Below are 22867 nucleotides of genomic sequence, written 5' to 3'. Positions count from 1 at the left end.
ACCCTTTATGCATTTTCCTCATACACTCCTAAATGCCATAATTGTGTCTATCACATGTCAGGAGCCTGTGCAACAGCGCTCACAGGAAGTGGTCACCTCAACAGTGATGCTGCACTATCTCTCATTCTCACACACACACACATAAGCGAACATAGAATTCTAAATGAACATTATGAGAAGACATGCATACACATTTTGTAATGTGCAAGAGAAAAGTCAGTCCTCTGCTATGCATCTTTGCCCAAATATTCATCCCATCTTTTGTTTTTTTTTGTGAGTTCATGACCAGTCTCTCACACGCGGTGGATCATGTCAGACAGCCGCTGTTTTCATGTCAATCCAATAAGGTGTGAAAAATTAATGAGCAGAAGCAGTTTGAAACTGATAACCCAAGTATCCTTGGGCAGCTGAAACCCGAGCTTGCTGCACGGGAACACAAGCTAAAATTGCATTTGCAACAAGTTATTTGACTATTGGCAAAACATCTGCTGAACAGGAGTTTGTGAGTAGTAGCTTAGCAACTGCAGCTGCAGGCACAGCGAGCAAAGCTTGGGATTTCACCACACGGAATTTGTGTAGAAAGAATGGATTTAACACGGTGACCCCATTTAGACCTGGTATTAACATTCATCCTTAGTAATTCGAGCCACAAGTGGACAGGTTCAAGTTCAGGGGTGAATTTGAATCTCTAAAATAACAGATTCTGCATGTGAATATGCAGAATAACAAAACAGTGGCCAGTGGCTTTGGGAGTTTTGCAAGAAGGCCAAACCTACCCTCAGGAAAAATCTGCACTTACTTGTATTACTTGTCTTATTCAAAATTGTTGTTGAGGCTAAGCCACCATAGCCTAGACTGCGCAGCCCTGAACATGGAGGCATAGGTCTGAGATTACCAGTATTTATTCTAGTGCAGCTATGTGCCCTGTCTCCTCTGGCTTCTGCAATAAGTAGCAGGTATGTTAGAGTATATGTCATCTCCAGCCATGAAATTTGGCTTTGCAGCCCGAGGCGAGATGGTGAAAAATCGTGATCCTCCTGATCTTCATCATCACCAGCCCCTGCTGCTCCATTACAATCAGTACATTTACATGCACAGTTTAATCGAGCTAAGACCATAGTCGGACTAAGACAGGCAATCAGACAACTTGCTGAGTCTGAGTATACATGCAGAGGAGAAATTATTGGCAGGGTTCATCTGACTCCGCCTCCATAGGTGGCACTGTATCTCTCTATAAGCTAGTCCGTATCGTTTCCTGTTGACATTTCCTTGTGGTTGTTGTGTTGTCCGAACCAGAACTGGGGTTTATTAAAGATCGGCAAGGACATTTTGGTGCATGTGCAGAGTGTAATTGGACTCTGAATGGCATCATTTAGGTACGTTAGTCCGACTAAGACTAGCTTTATTTCAGCTGGACGAATGTGTTTACATGACATTAAATAAAAACAAATTATTGACTTAGTCAGACTAAAATCGGACTTTTAATATCTATATCTATATCTACACTCTTGAAGATACCAGTAACCGGATGAGAACCTTCGTGGACATGTAATGAGATTAGTGCTTCTGAGGTCACAAGGAGGCAACTGTAGCTCTAGCTTCAAGCTTTCAGCATGATAACATGTATGCATCTGCCAAGGGCATATTTAAGTCCACTTATCATGACAGAAAACAGGTATAGAAGCATGCGTTTTCGAATAACCCCATTTTGCACATCTCACACAGTCTCTTTCACCCACACTGCAGAATAACCAGGTTACTCCCCTTAAATTGCAACAATTAGGAGCTTTTAAAGCATTGTACAGACTGAGCTGCTGCTGCTGCTCTAGACCAGACCAGACCAGTTATTCTATTCCCTCAGGGAGAGGATCAGGCCACTGAGACAGAACCACTACAGTTAGAAAAGTGCCACAGCTCCTGACCTGTTGTGAATCTCATATCTTGTCAGTGTCTCCCCTGGCTACACTATATATAAGTGTGTACTTTTCCATTTGACTTGGTGTCAGGGGTCAGGGATGATAATGGGGTAAACGACATGTAATTCACAGAGTGTCTGGACCGCTGGAGGAAAAAAACGAAATGTTTTGTAAACTTTACTTGTGGAGGAGGTGAGGGAGGGAGACTATATATACTGAATAATATAGAATTGTTGTCTCCGAGTGATCTGAGTGGCAATTTAAATCTAGATGTCAGAAAATCTACTAACATCCAGCTGTAGTCTTAATTCTTCTATTCTCAAATTGTTGGATCAGCCTGTTTAAATCCAGCTCACATCCTCCTTAGTCCATATATTTTAGCATTTTGTGTGCTGAGATCACTGCAGATTATCTAGTTTACATTAAAAACAGTCAACTTGAAATGAACCATACTAAATATTTTATTTATACCAAATTAGACAGGCTATCAAGGAAACTTCTTGGAGTTTAGTGTGGAATTATGTAGCATTAATAACTCCAAAATTCCAATATTTGGTGATTTGATGACCTGATTTAATAGAATGTAAAAAAGAAAACCCTCTGCATTTGGTCTAAAAACAGCCCTGGAAGAGTGCTGGGGGACACAAGATTAAAGAGTGCAGCATGTCTTTACGACACGTCCACAAATTCATTTATAAATTAGTAGTTAGTGATAAATTGGAAGTAATTTCAGAACATCAAAATCCAGCCGCCCTTCTCCTCCTCCTTTGTGGATGTGTTGTACTGGAGCACAGACCATGTGGGACCAAAGCAGCCTCTGGTGCGTAATGACTTGTCGCTGTGGCACAGATTTAGAGACCCTTACAAGTAGAACCACAATGGGCAGACCCACTGCTGTGATTCATCTTCATTGTAATTGGGACCATTTTTGTGTTGCTCACATTAATAAACCAAAGCCCTACAGTGATTTTTCTCCAAAACTCATTAATGCACAAGATGCAGTCCTGGCCGCCACGGCGCTCACCGAGGAAAAGAGAAAGTACTTTTCTTCCTCCTCTTCATCACCCATTTGTCCTCATCCTCATACATCATTACTCTCTCATCAATGGAATCATTTTTCCCATCCTTCCACTGTTGTCTGCAGCTGCATAATCAGATGTGATTCTATATCTCTACCAACGCCGGAATGGTGTAAAACTATTAAAGTTAATGTTGAGGTAATGGTGATTAGGCCTGCAACATAAAATACATTAGTAATTGACTACTACATTATTTTCATAATTGTTTCATCAATTTGAGTCTCATTTCAGCATCTTAAGTTTTTGGTTTTCATCAAAACAAAAAGATTCAGCATTATCAGAGCAGACAGAAGTGCTGCATTCAGGCTCATACTGTGTTATGAAGTGTGGATATTATGGAAGTTGTCACTGCAGAGTGTTCAGAAAGACTCTTGACTCCTCTCAGTTGTGTGACGGGTTTGAAACAGCGAGAGGCAGATGAAACACGGTGACGGGCTGCAACCTGTGGTCACCTGCTGCTACAAACGCTGGAGCTGCTTTGGGACAGCGAGTGGTGATTCATGCTGGCAAACTGATTCATTTTGTTTCTGTGTCCATATGCTGCTGTGTGGCTTTGAAAAGACTTGGAACGCGTCTCCCTCAGGAAACGGGAAGGGCACACAATAACAGCAGCGTCTTACACTTATTCAACATCACAAACAACAGCCATACTCTTAAAATACTCACCTGTGAGAATAATACAAGCTTCACTTTGCTGCAGGGCTTTGTGTTTGGGTTCTATTTTTTCACCCTAATCTTGACAGGCTATTGCTGTGATTGCAGCTGCTCGACAATCTGTGTGTGTATCTGTATGTACGTGTATGTTTGATAAGTGCCCTGCAGGTGCATATCTGGCTTTAAGAATACTGAAAATGGAGAGGGGAGGAAAAAGCTTTGAGTGGTTCTTATCAGCAACAGGCAGTCCATAGCAACACAGCAGGAAACCAGACCAAAAGAGAAACAGGTTAATTTGTGCTATACATCTCAGATCTGCTCCGTGCTGCCTTTGATCACGCAAGCTGCCGGACCTGTAACCCATTACTCAGCACCCGGGGCAATTGGACACATGCGCTCTGAGATTTGGGTATAGTCCCTCATTATCACAGCCCGGCTTCTTACCAGTTCTCTTCCACAGCACAGCCAGTTTAAGGGGAGACTCACTCACAGTGGAAGAAATCATTTTCAACGTCAGCCATTGCAAAACTGGATCGGTCCCAAACTGGAGCTCATTCTGAGAATTTCAGAGGATTTAGTTACAGTGGAATTGTCAAGAAACAAAGATGATTCCAAACTTGGTGAAGCAATTAACAAACTGCACACAACAAAAGGAGACCCAACACAAAAGAACTAGACTAAAGCAAACCCCTGATTTAGACTATTTTTCTGTGCTTCCCACAGCTGCTGAGAGCACTTATCTCGCTTGTGCACACACATAATGCACGGACAATATAGCATGTTAGCATGTTATTTGATCTTAATTTTCTATAAATAAGTTACTTAAATGAATAAATATTTAATTTATGTGCAACAATAATTAACTGTTGTGTTGAAGATCCCTGACAGACTCAAAAGATGTTCTCAATGTGCAAAAGCCCTGTACAGGACACACCACTGTGACCACATATTGATAATGCAATATATTTGAAATCATGTCTCACGCAATATGATTATCCAGAGTCTGGTGCCAAAAACTGAACAGAAACAAACAGCTCTCGTGTCCTGAGCAGCTCCTGCTTGTCATTGTTGTGAACATTCAGCAGCACACGGGTACTTTTCCTCTGACCTGTATTGTGTTGTGTTATAATAAGCATGTTATAAAACATGTATACTTAATTGTTTTTGATACAGAGTTATGAGGTTCCTCAATCAAGTCCCCATTTTCCGTGAAAACCCCTACCCAGAGACAAAGAGATAAACATAGGGAAAGCGAGGCTCATAGGAGATCAATACAAACCTGAATGATGTACTTTTTCTATTGTTACTACACTGTGTAAACATCATAATGACTCAAAGTATGTTCACGTCATCAATCAACTCCCATGTTTAGTCTATCGCAGCTCGACGCCCCATTTTGTTGAGGGCAATTAGGACTGATTTTTAAATAAATATCTAATTATTAATTAGCAATTATTTTGACAGGAATTGCGATTGCAATACGATTCCCGATTTATTATAATAATAATTATTATTATTCTAATTTTCATTAAAAAAGACAAAAAAAAAAACATGTTTAATATCATCACTGTGTGATATTTGTGCAGGTCTGTGAGAAACAAAGATGTTCTCTTCAGTCTGTGGAATAAGATGTGAGAGATGTATAGATCAAGACAATAATTCATCTAAAAATGGTATTTTGGCTTTTGATTTGAAATTGAAAATTTGAAAATTGCTGTGGGCTTTATGCAACTTTGATAGAATTTCAATTAATTGTTCTGCCCTAAGGGCAAATATATTCACTTGTTGACCGTAGACCTGTAGTCCTTGTTCAGGTTACATCATTCAGAGTTATTCTTGGCACATCCTCTATATGCAGACAGCAGTTTAAAGTATGTGTTTTGAGCACGTGCACATGCCTGCGGTCCTTTTCATATTTAGATTAAGGGGTTCTGTCCATGTATGTGTACGATTCTCCTACGTGAAGCATGAACAGTCGACATTGCGTGGTCAGACACTGTGGCCTACATACAGCCATCCACATAGGTGTCTGCACATACTATCACAGAAATTGATGGGTTACATTTATGAACCTCAGCAAACTGGCAGATGTGGAAGCTATGAATTAACCCCAATCCAATCCCCAATCTCCTATGTGTGAAAGGTTCTCAGTCATCCAGGTCATAATCTTCTTCAGTAGTTAGCTATGGACTTACTTAAATTGAGTATGTTTCACCCTCTCATCCAAGAGGCTTCTTCAGTTCTGACCAACTAGTGGGAAGAACCAGGTTTAACCTCTGAGGCTGATACCGGTCTAGAGAGTTGTTAAGTTGAACCATGCAGATTGTTCACCCCTCCCAGTTTCAGGTTGTTGGTTTCACCCGAGACAAGGCGTGAACAGGTCGCTAGGGGGTCACCTGAAAACTGGCCCTTGTCCTTCAGATGTAGGTGGACAGCTGAGTCCTGTCCAGATGAGCTGGCTCTTCTGTGCTGTGGCATGTTTATGCAGAGGCTGTTTGGTTTCAATGTAGAGATCAGGACACTCCTCACTACATTGCTCTGCATTAACTGCATACTTTAAGCCTCCACCTCTGCTTCTGTCAACTATAGACGCATAAATGACACTTTTTGTTTCTGGTTTAACTTATGCTTGATGGCCTGTGACGCAACAACCCGACCGAGCATGTTTATTTGTGTGCCTACAAAGTAAATGGAGGTCACCATTTACATGAATGGAGGTTGTTTCTTATTTTCATGTCAGAGGTAAATGGCAGCGTTTTGCTTTTATCAGTGATTTTGAGATGAGTTACAGGGTAAAACTGGCAGCACAGGTGATGAAAGGCGGAATGGGCTTCAGGAGTTGAGTGATGAGACCACGGTAACATGGCACCCTGTCCTTCTGTGGGAGGACAGGGTGCCACACACACACACACACACAGAGGGGAGGGGGTCTGGTGATGGGGCTGTTAAAGTGGCATGAGTGGTTCTCAAGAGTGTGTGTGTTGTATTTTCTGGCATACACACTTTGTCAGTACCCGTAGTCCTCATGGAGATCAAAACCTGGTCCAAAATCCAAATCAGTGCCCCATGTGCACCCTTGGTAAATTGCTGTGGGAATAATACACAACTCCTTATATGGACATCCTGGGGTGTGTGTTTATAGGTTATCTTCAGGCTTATCTTATGTGTTTTTGTGTCAAAGTTATGATTCATTTTATATCACAATAGAATTGAGAGTAGCTTGTGCAAAAGTCACAAAATAGACCATTTTTATTTTGTTAAACATAAAAATGAGCCAAGTGAACGTTGAACTTTGACATATTTCCAAATTCCTCAAATTCAACCCGACCTACAACATTTTTAGTACCTTTAGCTCAGGTATCTTTTCTGCACATTCTTATCGCCTCAGTAAATAGGTTTTAACATAGTAATGGAAAAAAGCAGCCTAAATGCTCTGTGTTCTAAGGGTTAACATTAGGGATGACACTTCGAGTGGACATGCAGTGTCCTAAGAAGAATGGTTGCACAAACCTGTGTGTGTGTGTGTTCCCTGTCTTACTCACGTTGTGGGGACCTTAATCTGTTTCCACAGTCCCAATATGTGGACTTCCATCCTGATAGGGACAAAAAGCAAGTCCCAATCATGTAAATTATTACATTATTATTACATGGTGCACATTAGCACCACATTATCTTTAGCATCAGGATTTTGAAAAGATTGTGAAAGAAACTGAGTCTGTTTGAAAGAAACAATCACAAACACAGACTTGGAGAAAATCATCTGCGTTCTGTTGCTGTATAACAATAATAATAATACTACATTAGATAATGATAAAAAGAATCTCATATTACGACTATTCTATAATGCATTTTTTATTATCACTTTATTCTCTTCAGTTTGGCCGTAATAGTCGTAAATATATCTGTAACATTTTTCTTTTCTACATAGCTACCATGTAACTGTAAAGCTTGAAATGCGCTCAGGGAAGTTTACAAAGTGTCTAGCTGCAGTGTTTTATTTGTACTTTGAGGGTCACATCAAGGGTGTGATTGCAACCCTGTGATGTTATGTTTGTCTTTTTGATGAAGAGAAAACACATCGCCCAGACCGACGGGTGAGTCTGTGGAATATTTGCCAGGAAAAACAAAACAGGAGGCAATGGTCAAAGTTTTTAATGTTACCTAGAAAAAGACACATTTGTCCACTGCCGTCACCGGAGTCTACAAAAAAAAAATGACCCACTGTCACCAAATGAGAGGAGGGCTCCCAATGCAAAAACAAGAAGTTCATTTGTAAATGCATTCTCTAGTCACAGTGTAAAGGCTGTCGGCAAACAACGTTACAAATACAGCAGTTAAAAATCAATCAAAAGTAGAGTAGTCGTTAATAAATGTACAGTAAAATTATACATTCATGTTATAAAGTGTCATTATGATTCAACAATGAAGCTACCGTGTTTGAGCACATAAAGCAGCAATGCAGAGATCAAAACATGTTCAAAATTAAAAAAGGAAAAAAAAAAAACAGCAGCGGAAACCACATGACAGGCACAGTGTGAACCAATATTAGCCTCCCATCGAGGTCAGTTAATTTATTCAACTTCATTGTTGTTTCCCACGTACTTGACACTCAGTGACACACACAATGGCACAACTCACACTTCTGATCAGTTAAAAATGTCCCTCTCCACACACTGATATAAATAGGACACACAAGGAGATCACACTGCTACCTCATATTAATATTCTTTACCCTTTACCCAGCAGAACAGAGGACCTGGTGGATATTTCTCCCCCATCATTGTTGATTGAACACCAAGCATGAATAGAGCCGTTATTCTCAACGGTTTTGTGTTTCTCTCGTGACCTTTTGAAAACATGGCAGCCGCCCAATGCGATTTGTGCTTGAATTCATGATATCAATTTAAAGAAGTGTATTCACTGTCCACAGAGTAAAACTGAACAGACGGACGGACGGACGGACGAGGAACACCAGAATCACATCTGCGACTGTGCTGTTACAAAGCTGCTGCTGGTTTTTGATGCCGTATGGAAATTTAAAAACAACACGGCCACGTTTCAGAATCAATGACAACTGAGAAAAATGACCTTTGAATACTAACAAATGTCTGTTACATTCAAACCCTGGGTCTCTCTAAGTTTCTCAGATCTCACTCTGCGACATTCCCACACTTAAAAACAGATGGATGCGACAGCTGCAAACACAAAAGTCTCAGATGTGCTGATGTCGGGAAAACAAAACAATTTAAAGTGACATGAACATGGGTTATAATCTTCTGTGGGTTTGTGACCCAATTTGCATTAAAAATATGTAACACTAAACCAATTAAAAGCATTGTTTTTCCTTTTTTTCCCCCCGTAGCCCTTGAACATGTTCATGTTCTACCACTGAGATAATGATGAACAACTGTTGAGTTTTGCTTTAAACCTTAAAAAGCATATAAAAGCATCAAGCTTTCATAATTCAGCGTCATCTACAGGAGCATTTCAGCAGAACGGATTAAATCAAATGTGACTAAGACTTGCTAATCATTCATTAATTCAACAATACATTACTGGGATAATGACAATTTCGACTTCACTGCCTGTGTTTTCATCTGTATGGAAGCCCGTTTCTGACACACATAACCAAGGCAGAATATTACGAGAAACTAAATCCGAATTTTAAGATAATATCCCATAATTATGAGACGCTATGTCATAATAATGAGATACTATTTCGAAATGATGAAATAGTATCTCATCATTTACAACTCAGTATCTCATAATTATGACTTAACATCTCATAAATATGACTCACTATCTCACAGTTATGACATACTAATATATATTGTTATTTATATATAAGTGGAAGAGTAAATGTCCTTCCGTACAGCGGGACAGGCAGAAACACAGACCTAAACTGTAACACATTAATCCCTGACTGGTTCTTATTGGTCTTGACTCAACTATCAGCTGTAAAAAACAAAACAACAAATAACTTCTGTAACACTTACTTTCAGTTTCAGTGTCACCGTGGCGTTGGTCTAATTACAGAAACCCTTGTTTTTACTTTTCACCATTGTTATTTCCCATTAGTAGTACTTTCCAAAAGTAGGCAGACAACTGCAGAGGAAAGTATCTGCTTCCTGTTTACACAAGTGTGTGCACGATAAGTGTTTTTCGTAGTAAGTATGGACGCAGATTACTGATACGGTGCTGAAAGACTCATCTGGACACGCATCGTTTTGATCTGAAAACAAAATTGTGTATCTGCCCCGAACAGAGGGAGAACATGTAAACGCCGCGCAGAAAAACCCCGCCTGAACCAGGACTTGAAGCTAGAGCCCTCCTGCTGTGAGCCACCATTGCTAACCACAAGAATGAAGGTAAGAATGTTCTCACAGAGAGACTTCCGACTCCACCTGTGGCAGTGGCACACAACGATCCACACGTAACCACTGGCAGACACCATCCACGTATTAAAAACAATAATATAATATTTGCAGGAAGTACAGCCAATATAACTATAATCAATAAGACAATAAAGAAAATGACAGACACTCCACTGATTCAGGGTGTCTAATTATAAAGAGTGCAGTCACTTAGATGTCATGCATTACCTTACACAGGGGAATAATGGAAGCCTTTTTTGTTTTGTTGACGTGTGCAAATATGTAATTAAATATGTGCAGAGCTCCCATGCATGGTCCTTTCTCCACTAAAAGTCAGTGCTCTGTAGAATGGCAGCACAACACTTCATCTTTGCTCCTGCTTCAATTGTGGATCAGCTCATTCACTACAGGACTCAAACACTTCTTCTTCATCTTCAAAAAACAAAACAAAAAAAAAAAATCATCAAAATGCAGGAGAAAGCTGTGGTCTGAGGGGAATGAGGGTGATTCCTGCTTCCTCACTCCCTGATCAACAGACATAACTCACTCTGGTTCTGTCTCTCCATGTGTTAAGTTCTCCGCAAATGTTTATTCATGTTTTCTCCTGGAGAGGAAAAGGAGAGAGTGCAGTGATTGTGGTGGAGTCGAGGGAGGAGTACAATCTTTTCTCCATCTGCTTCATCATCAAGACCTGACGAGGGAGAGGAGGAGGAGATGTGATTGTTCAGGCTTCAGGAAGAATCTTAATGCGACATCTTGGCCTTCATCAGAGCTTTCACTCCTCCAAGTAAATACCAGACGGAGACAAGAGTCCAAGCGTTTCCCTGTGTTTTCCTCCGCGGAGTGAAAGTTCACATGACTCCATAGTCAATGAGAGACTTGAGCAGCACAGTGTCCTTGACATCGCTGAAGACCCTGCGGATGTTGTTGGTGTCTGTAGCACAGGTGAAGTGCGGGTAAAGAGTCTTCCACTCGTCCTTCTTGTCGTGGTTGATGGCGTTCTGCTCGTACATCTTGCGGATGAAGTTCTTGGCATCCTCGGGATCATGCCTCTTACCTGTTACAGAGATGAGCAGGAGACAAGGGGTTGGACAAAAATGCAAATTTGGTTTAGAGGCTATTTTGATGAATGAGGCAAGACTAGTCTGCAGCTTAGATTCTAGTCTCATTAACATACTTCTGGCTTTCATCTCCACTCATGACTCCGAGCAACAGCGCTGCCATAGACAGAGCCACTTGACCCCCTCGGCTGTTGTAGAAGCCAAAAGTCTATTATGAAAGGCAACATGAGCCAGAATTGGGCTTCCAAATTATTACTATTGCATCCAATAATTATTTAGACAATCCTGTATAATGCTAAAAAAAAAGAAAAGAAAGTAATTCATTTAAGCTTAATATCAACTATTGTCTATCATTTGATAAGCCGATTCACAAAATATAGTTTGAGATTCAATCAGCTGATAGTTCAGTAATTTCTTTATAGCGAAAAACACCAAGAATATGCCGGTTCCAGCGTCCTGAATTCTTCTTAAATATCAGAATCGGTTGCTGTTTTGTAGTTTAATTCACAAAATGTTTTTTAGTCACTGGAGCGGCAGTCGTATTAAACAGCCTGTCAAAACAGACTGACTATTTTGAGGACAAACGTAAATACTAGCTGTGAATTACAGTAATTCTAATTAAAAACAGATCCTTCACTTGATTTGCTGGAAGCGATGATTGGAATTCTGTGTCAAATGACTCATCGTTTAATTGATTCATCATATTGACAGCCGTAGCCTTCAACTGCAGCTATAGTAGCAGCACATCTGCAGCAAATAGCAGCGAGTGGCTGGAGCAGCTCAGCGTTAGTGTGAGGGTTAAACTGACATCAAGGAGCTTGACCCTGTATGAGTCATTATTATGTGCTGTTAAAGCTAATGGTGAAACACAGTGGGCACAGCACACACACACACACACACACACACACACACAGTAATATTCACTCACACCTCACACATGTACACCTGGGGATTTGCAGCGGGAGCAAGCTTTCAGGAAGCACAGTGTCTGTCTGTGGTTGCCATGGGTAACGGAGGGAGAGAAGGTGAGGTGGAGGGTAGGTACTGTTTGGGTACCGCTCAACAGCCTTTCACACCACAGAAGCTACAAGCTGCAGCCACATCAGTACATAAGTACACCAAGTACCTGGAAGTGCAGTGACGTGCGGTCAGGGGAGCCGCCCCTGTCATCATGACAAGTAAAATACTATCGATGGTAAAAGAAAAGAAATTTGTCCACTTGACTGTTCTATAAATTAGTTTTCTGCATGATTTCAACATTTCTGTGGTCAAAACCGCTCAATTCACGCATTTCCTGTTCAAATACGCGGGAGAACAGTGACTGAAGCAGGCAGTTGGCGCATGCCCATTGCTGCCTCTCTTTATATCGCCAATATACAATGTACAATGTACCGTTACAAGATATATATATATATATATATATATACATATATATATATATATACATATACATATATATATACATATAAAGGTAAGACCATACACAATTTTCAATTTTAATTAACAAGAGAGATCAGCTAAAAGAAAATCAAATTTGACCTTATACTAATAAATATTATTTTGTTATTCTTGCTATCGTATTGTTGAACACTATGGTATTGATTAAAGCATAATTAAAAGCTTTTAAAACAACTATATGTTTTTTAATTAAGGTTTAATAATAAATAGAAGCTTCTATTTTGGGTTCATATATTTGCCTCCCCAGTCATGAACCTCACCGCACGTCACTGTTTGTGTGCGAGTGTACGAAGTGAAGTGAAGAAGAAGGAAAGCCGAAGCAAAACAAACAAACAATGATTAAAAATGTGATTGCTTTCTGGCTTTGCTGACATCATGAGGACCCTTTGAGTTGAGGCGGCACCAGAAATCACTCAACAATTCTGAAACATTGTTTACATCAGATGTGTTTGGATGTAATGAGATAAATGTTTACAGCACCAACATCACAGCCCTGTTTGCTCTCTGAAATGATTCTGTGCACGTTATGATGGGACAATGAAGTGGTTTCTTGTTAATGGTGATGAACGTGCACCTGGGCTTCACCTCCAGTGCAGTGACAACCTCTCGTTTAGATGTTTCATCTCCTACTTTGAGTTGTGTTTCAACTCATAGAGGAAACAAAATCAGAATTTCTGTGTAGGAACTATGCTATTGGTCAAATTTAAGTGTCTATAGAATAAGTGTCTATCATATGTTCCCAAAAACACACAGATCTTTCAGTTATGTATTTCATATTTTCTCGTTCACAATAAATGCAGTAAATCCATTTTATTTTACCAGGCTAATAAGCTGATTGATTTACATGTAGTTCATTCAGAACTAACACCACTCCTGTATATCTGTATATCTTCATTTTGAAGTAAAACTAACAGCTTACCTGGGAAGCTGGGGAAGTATTTTTTCAGGTCAGAGGTCTGGATTTTGTCAGCCAGGATGTCAGTCTTGTTGAGGAAGAGGATGATGGAGGTGTTGCGGAACCAAGGCGAATGGATGGTGGTGTAGAACAGAGCCAGGCTCTCCTGCATTCGGTTCTAAAGAAAGAGAGACAGAGAAGGATACAGCATCAGTCTGTTCTTAAGTTTTGATATTGTGTTCGATTGATTGTAATGAACTTCAAGAGTGAAAAACAGGAGATCTCTTTGAAGATTCAGACACTAAAGGATGACGCATGGGGCAGGAAGGAAGTGGTGCCTTATATGGGAAGAGGGGGTGTTAGGCATTCAGGCCACAGTGGAGGTTAATCACATTCAATCAAATACATTTTTTCTTTGTCTTGGTGAGGTGAAGGACATGAGACAACCCTCCACGCACCGCCAAAAAATAGGTGAAAAAAAGGGGGTTCAGGGTTAAGAGAGACATGCAAATCTCACTGTGTTGTGTTATGTTATAGGCAAGGTAATAGTGGTTTACATTATCATTATTATTATTATTATTATCATCATAATGATGACAGTGGTACAAAGTATGGAAATATAGCTGTTAGTGATGATAGAATGAACAGCTTTGTGACAGGATGGTAGGGAGGAAGTGGACAGATGGAGAAGGACGACTGGGGATGCTGAGTGTGTGTGTGTGTGTGTGTGTGTGCGTGTGTGCGTGTGGAGGGTGTTTTCTTATACAAGGGTGAGACCTGCTGGTGGAGAAATGAAATGACTGACTGATGAGATAGACAGATAGATAGATAGATAGATAGACAGATAGATCGATCGATCGATAGATAGATAGATAGATAGACAGATAGATAAAGAATTAAAGAATTTTTTTTATTAAATTTTATTTTATTTCTAACCCTTTCACTTTTGCTGCTATCCTCCTATCACACGTCAGCCCTGAACACTTGTCTGCACCCACTCCACCCGGCCTGCACTCTCTGCTTCACCTCTCTTGTGCACTGTCCATTGCTCAATATCATCTGCAAAAAACATAGTCCACGGAGACTCCTGTCTGACCTCATATGACAACTTGTCCGCCCCTTTGCAAGAAAACAAGAAGGGGCTCAGAGCTGATCCCTGACGTAACCCTACCTTCACCTTGAACCCATTTGTCACTCCCACTGCACACCTCACTACTGTCTCACTGTCCTCATACATACTTCTCTGCCACGCCCAACTTCCTCATACAATACCACAGCTCCTCTCTTGGCACCTGATCATAAGCTTTTACTATATCAACAAAGTCACAGTGTTACTCTTTCAGGCCTCATTACTTCTCCACCAGCACTCTCAAAGCAAAGACCAAATTTTTTTTTTCCAATATGAATATTTACAAATAAGTGTATATATATATATATATATATATATATATATATATATATATATATATATATATATATATATATATATACATAGATGTATATATACACAGGTTCTTACTATGGTCTCTCTCTCCTCCAGGACTTGGTCAAACTCGCTGAGGGAGGCCAGGAAGATGAGGGAGGTTACATTTTCAAAGCAGTGGATCCACTTCCGACGCTCTGACTTCTGACCGCCCACGTCCACGATCCTGTCGGGGACCACAGCAGAGTGACAGTAAGAAAGAAAAGTCTGTTTAATATACTTCACAATAAATCTTTCCACATAGTATTCTATGTTTGACCTGTTATTTATGCTACATTATACTGTACATACATTAATATTCTTATTCAGGTGCTTTCTATATGTATTGTATTTTTTGCATGTCTCTTAGTCTTTAAAGTCCTTATTTTATTCTTGGTTGAAGGAACTGAGTCAATAAAGAGTCAGCACTGACCTGGGATATTTACAGGTTCAGAATAAGAATTAGTGACATCTAATGGTTAGACTGCAGATTACAACAAACAGAAGACTCCCTTAAACTCTCCCATTATCCCTGCCTTTTCCTCCCTCTTCTTCATTGGTTTAGTCACCTGGTTTATGGGGACGGAGCAAGTCTTCACTTCAAAAAATGAAATGAACACTGACTGATTTGTCTGTTCCGACTACTGTGGGAAGCTAAAACAAGATCCTTTCCTTATGTAATGCACTCCATTGTCTACCGCTTTATCCTCCACATGAGAGTCGCGGGGCTGCTGGAGCCAATCGCAGCTCACATAGGGCGAAAGGCCAGTCCATCACAGGGCCACACAGAGACAAACAACCATCTACTGTCACACTCACACCTACGGGCAGTTTAGAGTGTCCTATTAACCTCTGCATGTTAACATGCAAACTCCACGCAGAAAGACGCTTCCTCACTGTAAAGCATCAAAAACCACACAAATTTTATTCTAAAGCAATTATTCACTAATACAAACACACTTACTTGTATAGTATATTCAATTTTCTACCAATTATCTTCCTAAATGTTACCCACATGGACTTTTAAAAATCACTTTAAAGTTCACTACAAGTTCAAATAACGGGATTTGAACTAAAGCAACAGAAAATTGTTGCTTTAGTTCAAATCCCATCACGTGTTAACTTTACTCCATGTCTTTCAAGTGTTCAACGATAATTCTGGGATCTACCTTGTGATTTACTGTAAGAATAGGTGTCATTTCACATAGTAACACAAAGTCTCCTGTGAGTGAACTTTGGTCTTTGTCTGCTGAGCTCTGTTGGAGCAGAACAATACACTGCTCATGGTCAAAAATAAAAATGTACAGACAGCTCTGTGTGGAGGTAGCCCCGAAATGTGATCCCAACAAGAGACATCAACAGACAAAGCCTTTGTAGGAGTCATTTGTAAGGGGTTTTGTGTTTGTTTGGTTTGCTTCTTCACAAAAGAGGTTGTAATCTGAGGAGCGGTCACCTTAGTGTGATGGTCTTGATGTTGAAGGCGTAGTCATGGATGCCCGTGGTGGGGAATCGAACTCGTAGCACATCCTGTTCTGTGGGGATGTAGTCCTGGCTCGAGATTCGGTCCAGATTATTCATGTAGCTGAAAGAGAGGATGGTGGGAAATAATAAGCTCATTTTACAGCAGTGCACACTCGTGTCATTGAGGCTCAGGGTGAGTAAAGCCCCTGTCCCCTATTTTTACGTCAAATCCAGCCTTGCTTATGGAAAACAAACTGAAGTGTGATGAAGTATACGAATTACTGACGGTAAAAAGTGATTAAAAATACAAGGAGCAGGGGACGTGTACAGATTATGGCTTTATGGCTTGTGTTGATACAAGGTGTCATTAGCTAATGTTGACTGGCCATCTCTTATCGTGTGCACACCATGATGACTGAACTGCAGGGTAAACACAGAACAGCAATAGAAAAGAGCGAAAACAGAGGAAGGCTGCCAGGCTTTGTTCTCTGTTACATCAGACGCTTTGAGCGTGAGCCTCACATTATCTCTGTGTTTGGCCTTTTTAGTCTGACGGTAACTCTGTGTTGCTCTTTGGGGTTATCAGTTTATTTCTGATCGATCGATTGGTTGGTGAAGCCACTCTCGTATGACTTGGTCTCTGTTTTCCTTAAAGACTCAAAATATAATAACAGTAATCATTATTTTTACGCCAGCAAAGAATCAGCTCCCTCCACTGGTCAGAGCACAAAATCACAAGTTAAGGCAGGAAACTATGATGTGGGCTAAGCTTAAAGACAATATTGCTTTGAATCTGATTGAAAAAGTATAAACACAGATAAAAATGCAACCGATAGCAATGCCGATTTTCATGTGCATGTTTAACATGCTTGGAAAAAACTTTTTATTGGTGGATTATTTGGTCAATAAAATGTCATAAATAGTGTGAATGACAGCATTTTCTCAGAGCCCAAAGTTGTTGCTTCAAAACAAAAGTCCAAAATCCAGAGAAACATTTTTTAGATGGTATTCATATGTTGTGTCCTTACATTATACTTCAATTTTCTAGCCTAATCCTTTTTGTTGGTTAATTCCAGTTTAATTCAGTGTTTCAGTGGAATGATGACACATCCCTTTGAGATTTTAACCATGTAGATAGTTTTTTGCTCTCACCACAATCATCTCGATACAACACAGGCATCATCACATTGTTCCAAAACAGTTTCCCTGATTAAATCACAAGCCTCAACAGTGAGAGTACTTCGCCTGTTTATTTATATGTTTTTTTAACAAATGAAATTGTTTCCTATAGGAACTCTTCACAGCACAGTGAATAATCCAAAGTGACGGGGGACACTGTTTCCAGAAGGAGATGTTGTTATTGAATTTTGAGTCATTTGTCAACCGGTCTCTTAACCAGGACAACTAATTAACTTAACTTATGAATTGAAGCTCAAATTATACCAATTTCATAGACAAAAAAATCCATCCATGCATCTATCCAGTCACAATGCTTATCCTACAAATAAAGTGTATCATTGTAAATATCTGGAGTTACACTAAAGTACAGACTGATCTATAACCATAATAAATGAATATATAATTAGATCAATGGGTAGGGCTTTGTTTCTAACGTGTGCAGTAAATGAAAACACTGTATTATATGATTTTTATTTTTTTTTTTGCTGTTTGATCACTCATTGTCATGTGGTGCTTGCTGCCTATGACAGATTTCTGTAATGTGATATCACCTTTGGTAACTTTCACCAACAATGTTTCATCATGTGACCCTCTCAGATTCCCAGCACTAACTCTCACTAGGGTGTGGTGCAGTGTAATGAGCTCGGACTGTAGCTACGACACAGCTACTCACTACTCTGTGGAGTCCAGTAGTTGGTATTCACAGCGGCGGCTGTAGCAGACGCGGATGCCCGGGTCTGCCCACAGGCGGCGAATCCCCTCAACATAGCCTCGTTCCAACTGGCTGATCTGAACTGTGTTTACGTCCTGCAGCCACTTAGCAAACATCTGAAAGGCAGCAAACAAAAAAAAAAAAAAAACGTGTTAGAGGATGTCCAAATATAAAAGACACTCAAGTGAATGTGACAGTGCCAGTTTGTGCCAGTTTGTTGCGTGCGTTTCCTTTAATGTCAGCATTAAGCTGAGTTATCTTGCATCAGTGCTGACATCTGTGTTTCTGAGGGAAAGTGTTCATGTGTGACTGGGCGTGTCCGGGTGTGTTGTTTCTGCTGGTGAAGGTCTGAGGACTGTTTGTGCCAGGTTTACCTCATTCTCTGGGTTGGAGTAGGGGATTCTGAGCGTGTCCATGGCTCCGGTCATGGCCTTGATGGCTGAGAGGATGTTCTGAAAGATACATTTGGCAAAGGTTTTCCTCTCCTCTTCAGAAAAACCTCGCCCATGGATGATCTTCATTTGTCGGATGAAAGTGGTTTTTCCACTCTCCCCGGTCCCTGTGCCAACACAGAATATGAGTTTCACAAATGCGGCGCGGTGGTGTCAGGCAGGTGAGCAGCACAGCACGTATTCAGCAGGTTCAGCAGGTTCAGCCCACATCTTTTATTTCATGATCTGCAACTTTTAATGCCTTATCTCAGCTGAAAGTTCTAGACTTTAGAATCCGTTACGTTTATGCACACACAAACACACACACCGCTAAACCCAGTGAGTCACATGACACCTGGAGCTCTATATTTTAAAAGTCAAAAACATACAAAGATGCCACAGAGGCTGTACGGCCACGTACTCTATGGTGGAGTAGCTAATTGAGCAACAAGCAATTAGCAGCTTTAGCAATTATGACAGACTTTGCAACAACTTTTACTGAAGTGATTGTTTGTAGGATTTAGAGGCATAAAGTGGCAAACTCGTGTGTTACGACTAATTTAATACCCTTCCACCCACCCATCCATCCACCTTCTACCACTTCATCTTCCACATGAGAGTCTTGTGGGGAGTTGTGCCAATCTTAGCAGACCCTGGACAGATCACCAGTCCATCACAGGGCCACAAACAACCATCTACTCACACTCTCATAGCTACAGTCAATTTGGAGTGTCCAGTTTACCTAATCCTCAAATCTGCATGTTTTTGGACTGTGGGAGGAAACCGGAGAACCCGGAGAAAACCCCCACACACACAGGTAGAACATGCAAACTCCATACAGAAAGGCCCTTGTTCTGACCGGGTCTCGTACGTGGGTCTTCTTGCCCCAAATCACCCCTTCTAAATGTGTGGTATAACCCACAGTGACACTTTGGTTTGTCATTTTTGCGCTACTATAGAAACATGGTGGTGGTCCATGGCAGTCCCACTCCCAGTGTGACTTATAAGTGAATGAAAACACAATGACGCTTAGTTTCAGCTGATTACACAGGGAAGAGTAATGATGAAGCTCAACATGAAGTGTTTACAGCGTCTATTTTACCTAGTTAAAAGGTGAAAATGTGAACACCCTTAAAGGAAACCACAAAAAAGGAACTGGATTCCTGACGGATACTGTTGAACCAGACAATATTTAAACACATACATACTTTTTCTGCATTGTTAATTGTGCTTGGATTACAGATATGAGGGAAAATTGTTTGTTTGTTGGTAGCCGTATGTTTGCTTGATTTAACAATTTTACATCTTTGCATATATTCATATAAAGTTGTCTCGCTGTTTATTGTTTGTAGTCTCTTCCGAGGCAGGCAGATGAAGACATAACCAAGTACTGACATGCCTAACAGAAAAAACTACAACTAGAACCACTCCTAGTTGACTGAGCACAGATAGAACAAAATATTGTGTCTTAGTAAGGAAACAGGAACAGATAGGGAATTGGTCAGCAGGAGCGAGTCTAGGGCTGGGAAATGCTGGCCGATGTCGGCTCACATTCCCACAACAAATCATCATCACAAACTAAGACCAGAACTAGTACTCTGGTAAAATACCCTGCGTGTTATTTACACTATAGAACCTGGGACGATGCTAATACTGGCATCTGAGGCACAACATTATTATTATTATTATTATTATTATTATTATTATTATTATTATTATTAATAATAATAATAATAATAAAAATAATAATAATAAAGGCTGGAGAGCAACAGTCCACCCAGTGGAGATTGGCTTCAGGGCTTTTTACTGTAAAATCCACCACTCAAAGACTCAAGAATATATGGACAAGCCCTGTGCTATTATTGTATACTATATCATTGATGGCTTTCCCCCAAGAAGTTGTTTATCAGACGTGGTAGGCCCATCATGACGATTTATTTTAATCATTATCCTTTTAGTGTGTCATTAATAAATGAGCAAATAGGCCACATCAACCTTTACAGTTGACGTCATAAAATAGTGGCTCTGCTCTTTCAGTGAATGCATGATTTCAAGTGCATTTGGCAAGGTTGCACACCTTCACCACTAACACTGCGGAAAACCCCACATGCAATTGTCATATCAAGAAAGTTATTTATTCATTTATTTGTGTTGTGACTTTTGTGTATTACAACTATTAAACAATTCTTTTGCCCGTGTGAGCTTAAATACGTAGGTATTACTACTACTTCTAATAGTACTCTTAGTACATGTCGGTTTTGAAAAACTGAAACTTCCTGATAGATTTGATTTATGTTGCCTTGTAAGACAAAATGGAAACATTTACTTTACAATGTACTTGTCTTATGCCTTCTCAGTTACTGTGACATCTCGGGGGGGAGTAAACTTTAAACAAAGAAAACCACTTAGGTCTGCAGTGCTCAAAGCAGCTGTGAAGTAGACCTGAAGATTTCTGGACGATGCAACTCTACAGTCCCTGTGGTTTTTCAGGTATAACCAACCCCAGATCGAGACCATTCTTTAAATACTTACCGATGGTGACACATGCCTTACATTGTTTTCTCACTTGACTGCGGGCTATGAAACAAGCCTGGCAGTTTTTATTTGTATACAGGGTGTTCCATAAGTCAATTTTATTTCGTTAATTTGTGCAATTAATGCCACTGGTATTGTTGAGTGTGTGTGTGTGTAAGACAGAGAGAGCGAGAGAGACATTTCAAGTTCGACATATAGTTATGTAAATATAAGGACATTTTGGCCTCACAACTTCAAATGGCTTTTTAAGGGTTAGTTTAATGGGTGTTTTATGGTTAGAACTGGGCTAAGACATGTAGTGAAGATTATTAAGGTTAGGGTTAAGGTTACTCTTAACCCTAACCAGGTCTTAACCAGGTCTTAACCCTGAAAAGGCCCTTTAACTTTGTGGTGGCTACATAAAATGTCCTCATTAAGATAGGTTTGTATGTTTCTTGGTCTGCACGAGGATAGATAATAAATAAATTCATCTTTATTTATATAGCACATTTATAAACAACCAGGGTTGACCAAAGTAAAAGGTAAAAAGGGCTAAGTTAAGTTAAAATCTGACCAGATAAAATATTGCCATGCTGAAGGGAAGACCAGAGAGAAGAGGGTTGTTCAATATGTGTTCAATGTTCAATAGTTAAACGCATTATTCCTAACCTGTTGTGGTGGTTAGGGTAAGGGTGTGTGTGTCATGTACATACATGTTTTTCTACCCTTGTGGGGACCAAGAAACATACCTATCTTCACAGGGACATTTTGTCTGGTCCCCACGAGGTTAAAGGGATTGTTCAGGGTTGTGTGTGTGTGTGTCCACTTACCCAGCAGGAGGATTTTAATTTCCCTCTTCTCCTTCTTCTTCTGCTGCTTGAGCTCCTGCCTAATGGCCTTGTCCACAGCAATGGTCCTCTTCTCCTCCTCGGACAGGCAGCACACGCAGGTGCGGTGGCACCACTGCCAGCAGCCGGCCATGGCCAAAACAACTGAAATGAGACAGTTAATGAATGATCAGCTGCCGACAATAAACGCTCTATCAAGCTGCCGCGCTGTGCCCAATCGTTGGCCTTTAGTTTTTGTTCGGAGTTTGTTGTAACACCTGGTCCCAGGAAGTTTTCTTTGAGGCTACAAACATAATCACTGCCTGCGTCAACACGTCGGTGTTCAGCTTTGAAAGTGCACTCCCACTACACTGCCTTTAAAATATTCATCATCTGCTTGAGTAATTATAGTCTTCTCTCTCTTTTTTTTTTAGACTTTTGAGAGTTATAAAGTGAAAACAACACAAGCTCCTTACCTGGAGTCGGTCTGTCTCCCTCCCTGTTAACGAGCAGGTTCAGACTCTAATTGCTTTTTATCGTGGTCCATTTCTCACCGTGTCTCGTGTCCGCAGCGTCTGAGGCGCACCAGCATCGTCCCTGACCCACACTGACACACGGTTTGATCAAACTTCAATAAGAAATTTCCAAAAAAAAAATCCGGTTCACTGTCAAGCGAGCGGGGAAAGTCCACCGCGCCTACAGAGGAATGCGCAGCCTCTGTGGTCCGCTGCGAAAGCACTGTAACCGGAATGCGCTCACGGCTACGCATGCGGTAAGAGAGCGGCAAAATACCGCGGTGGCGCCGGAAGTCAGGCGTTGCTCGTGTAAAATAAGAGCACAATGT

The 22867-nt window shown here is 40.5% G+C and overlaps 1 protein-coding gene across 2 annotated transcripts; it reads right to left on the bottom strand.

Annotated features, from left to right (window-relative positions):
- Positions 1 to 7786: 7786 nt before the first annotated feature.
- On the bottom strand, positions 7787 to 22673 carry LOC122780952 (guanine nucleotide-binding protein subunit alpha-11-like). Of its 2 annotated transcripts, none has more exons than XM_044044395.1 (8): positions 22500 to 22673; positions 22027 to 22188; positions 18626 to 18810; positions 18213 to 18367; positions 16353 to 16481; positions 14957 to 15086; positions 13462 to 13615; positions 7787 to 11080 (listed from the first exon to the last, which is right to left on the bottom strand). In XM_044044395.1, the coding sequence occupies exons 2-8, from the start codon at positions 22175 to 22177 to the stop codon at positions 10875 to 10877; spliced, it is 1110 nt and encodes a 369-aa protein (XP_043900330.1). In that variant the 5' UTR covers positions 22178 to 22188; positions 22500 to 22673; the 3' UTR covers positions 7787 to 10874. The 2 variants fall into 2 exon arrangements, with proteins under 2 accessions (XP_043900330.1, XP_043900331.1); XM_044044396.1 differs by having other exon boundaries at positions 22578 to 22673.
- Positions 22674 to 22867: the final 194 nt, after the last annotated feature.

Source organism: Solea senegalensis, linkage group LG14, assembly GCF_019176455.1.
Source record: "Solea senegalensis isolate Sse05_10M linkage group LG14, IFAPA_SoseM_1, whole genome shotgun sequence".
In the NCBI taxonomy this organism is placed as follows: domain Eukaryota; kingdom Metazoa; phylum Chordata; class Actinopteri; order Pleuronectiformes; family Soleidae; genus Solea; species Solea senegalensis.
Note: the sequence above shows the minus strand (reverse complement) of the source record. Positions and strands in the feature narration are given on the sequence as shown.

What these genes read in the sequence shown, in the direction of transcription:
- LOC122780952 (XM_044044395.1), bottom strand. Translation starts at nt 22,177, where the DNA reads ATGGCCGGCTGCTGGCAGTGGTGCCACCGCACCTGCGTGTGCTGCCTG. An exon ending in CTACTGGACTCCACAGAGTA is followed by an intron (nt 16,482 to 18,212) that starts GTGAGTAGCTGT and finishes CCTCTCTTTCAG; the next exon opens with CTACATGAATAATCTGGACC. An exon ending in TGGAGGAGAGAGAGACCATA is followed by an intron (nt 13,616 to 14,956) that starts GTAAGAACCTGT and finishes CTCTTTCTTTAG; the next exon opens with AACCGAATGCAGGAGAGCCT.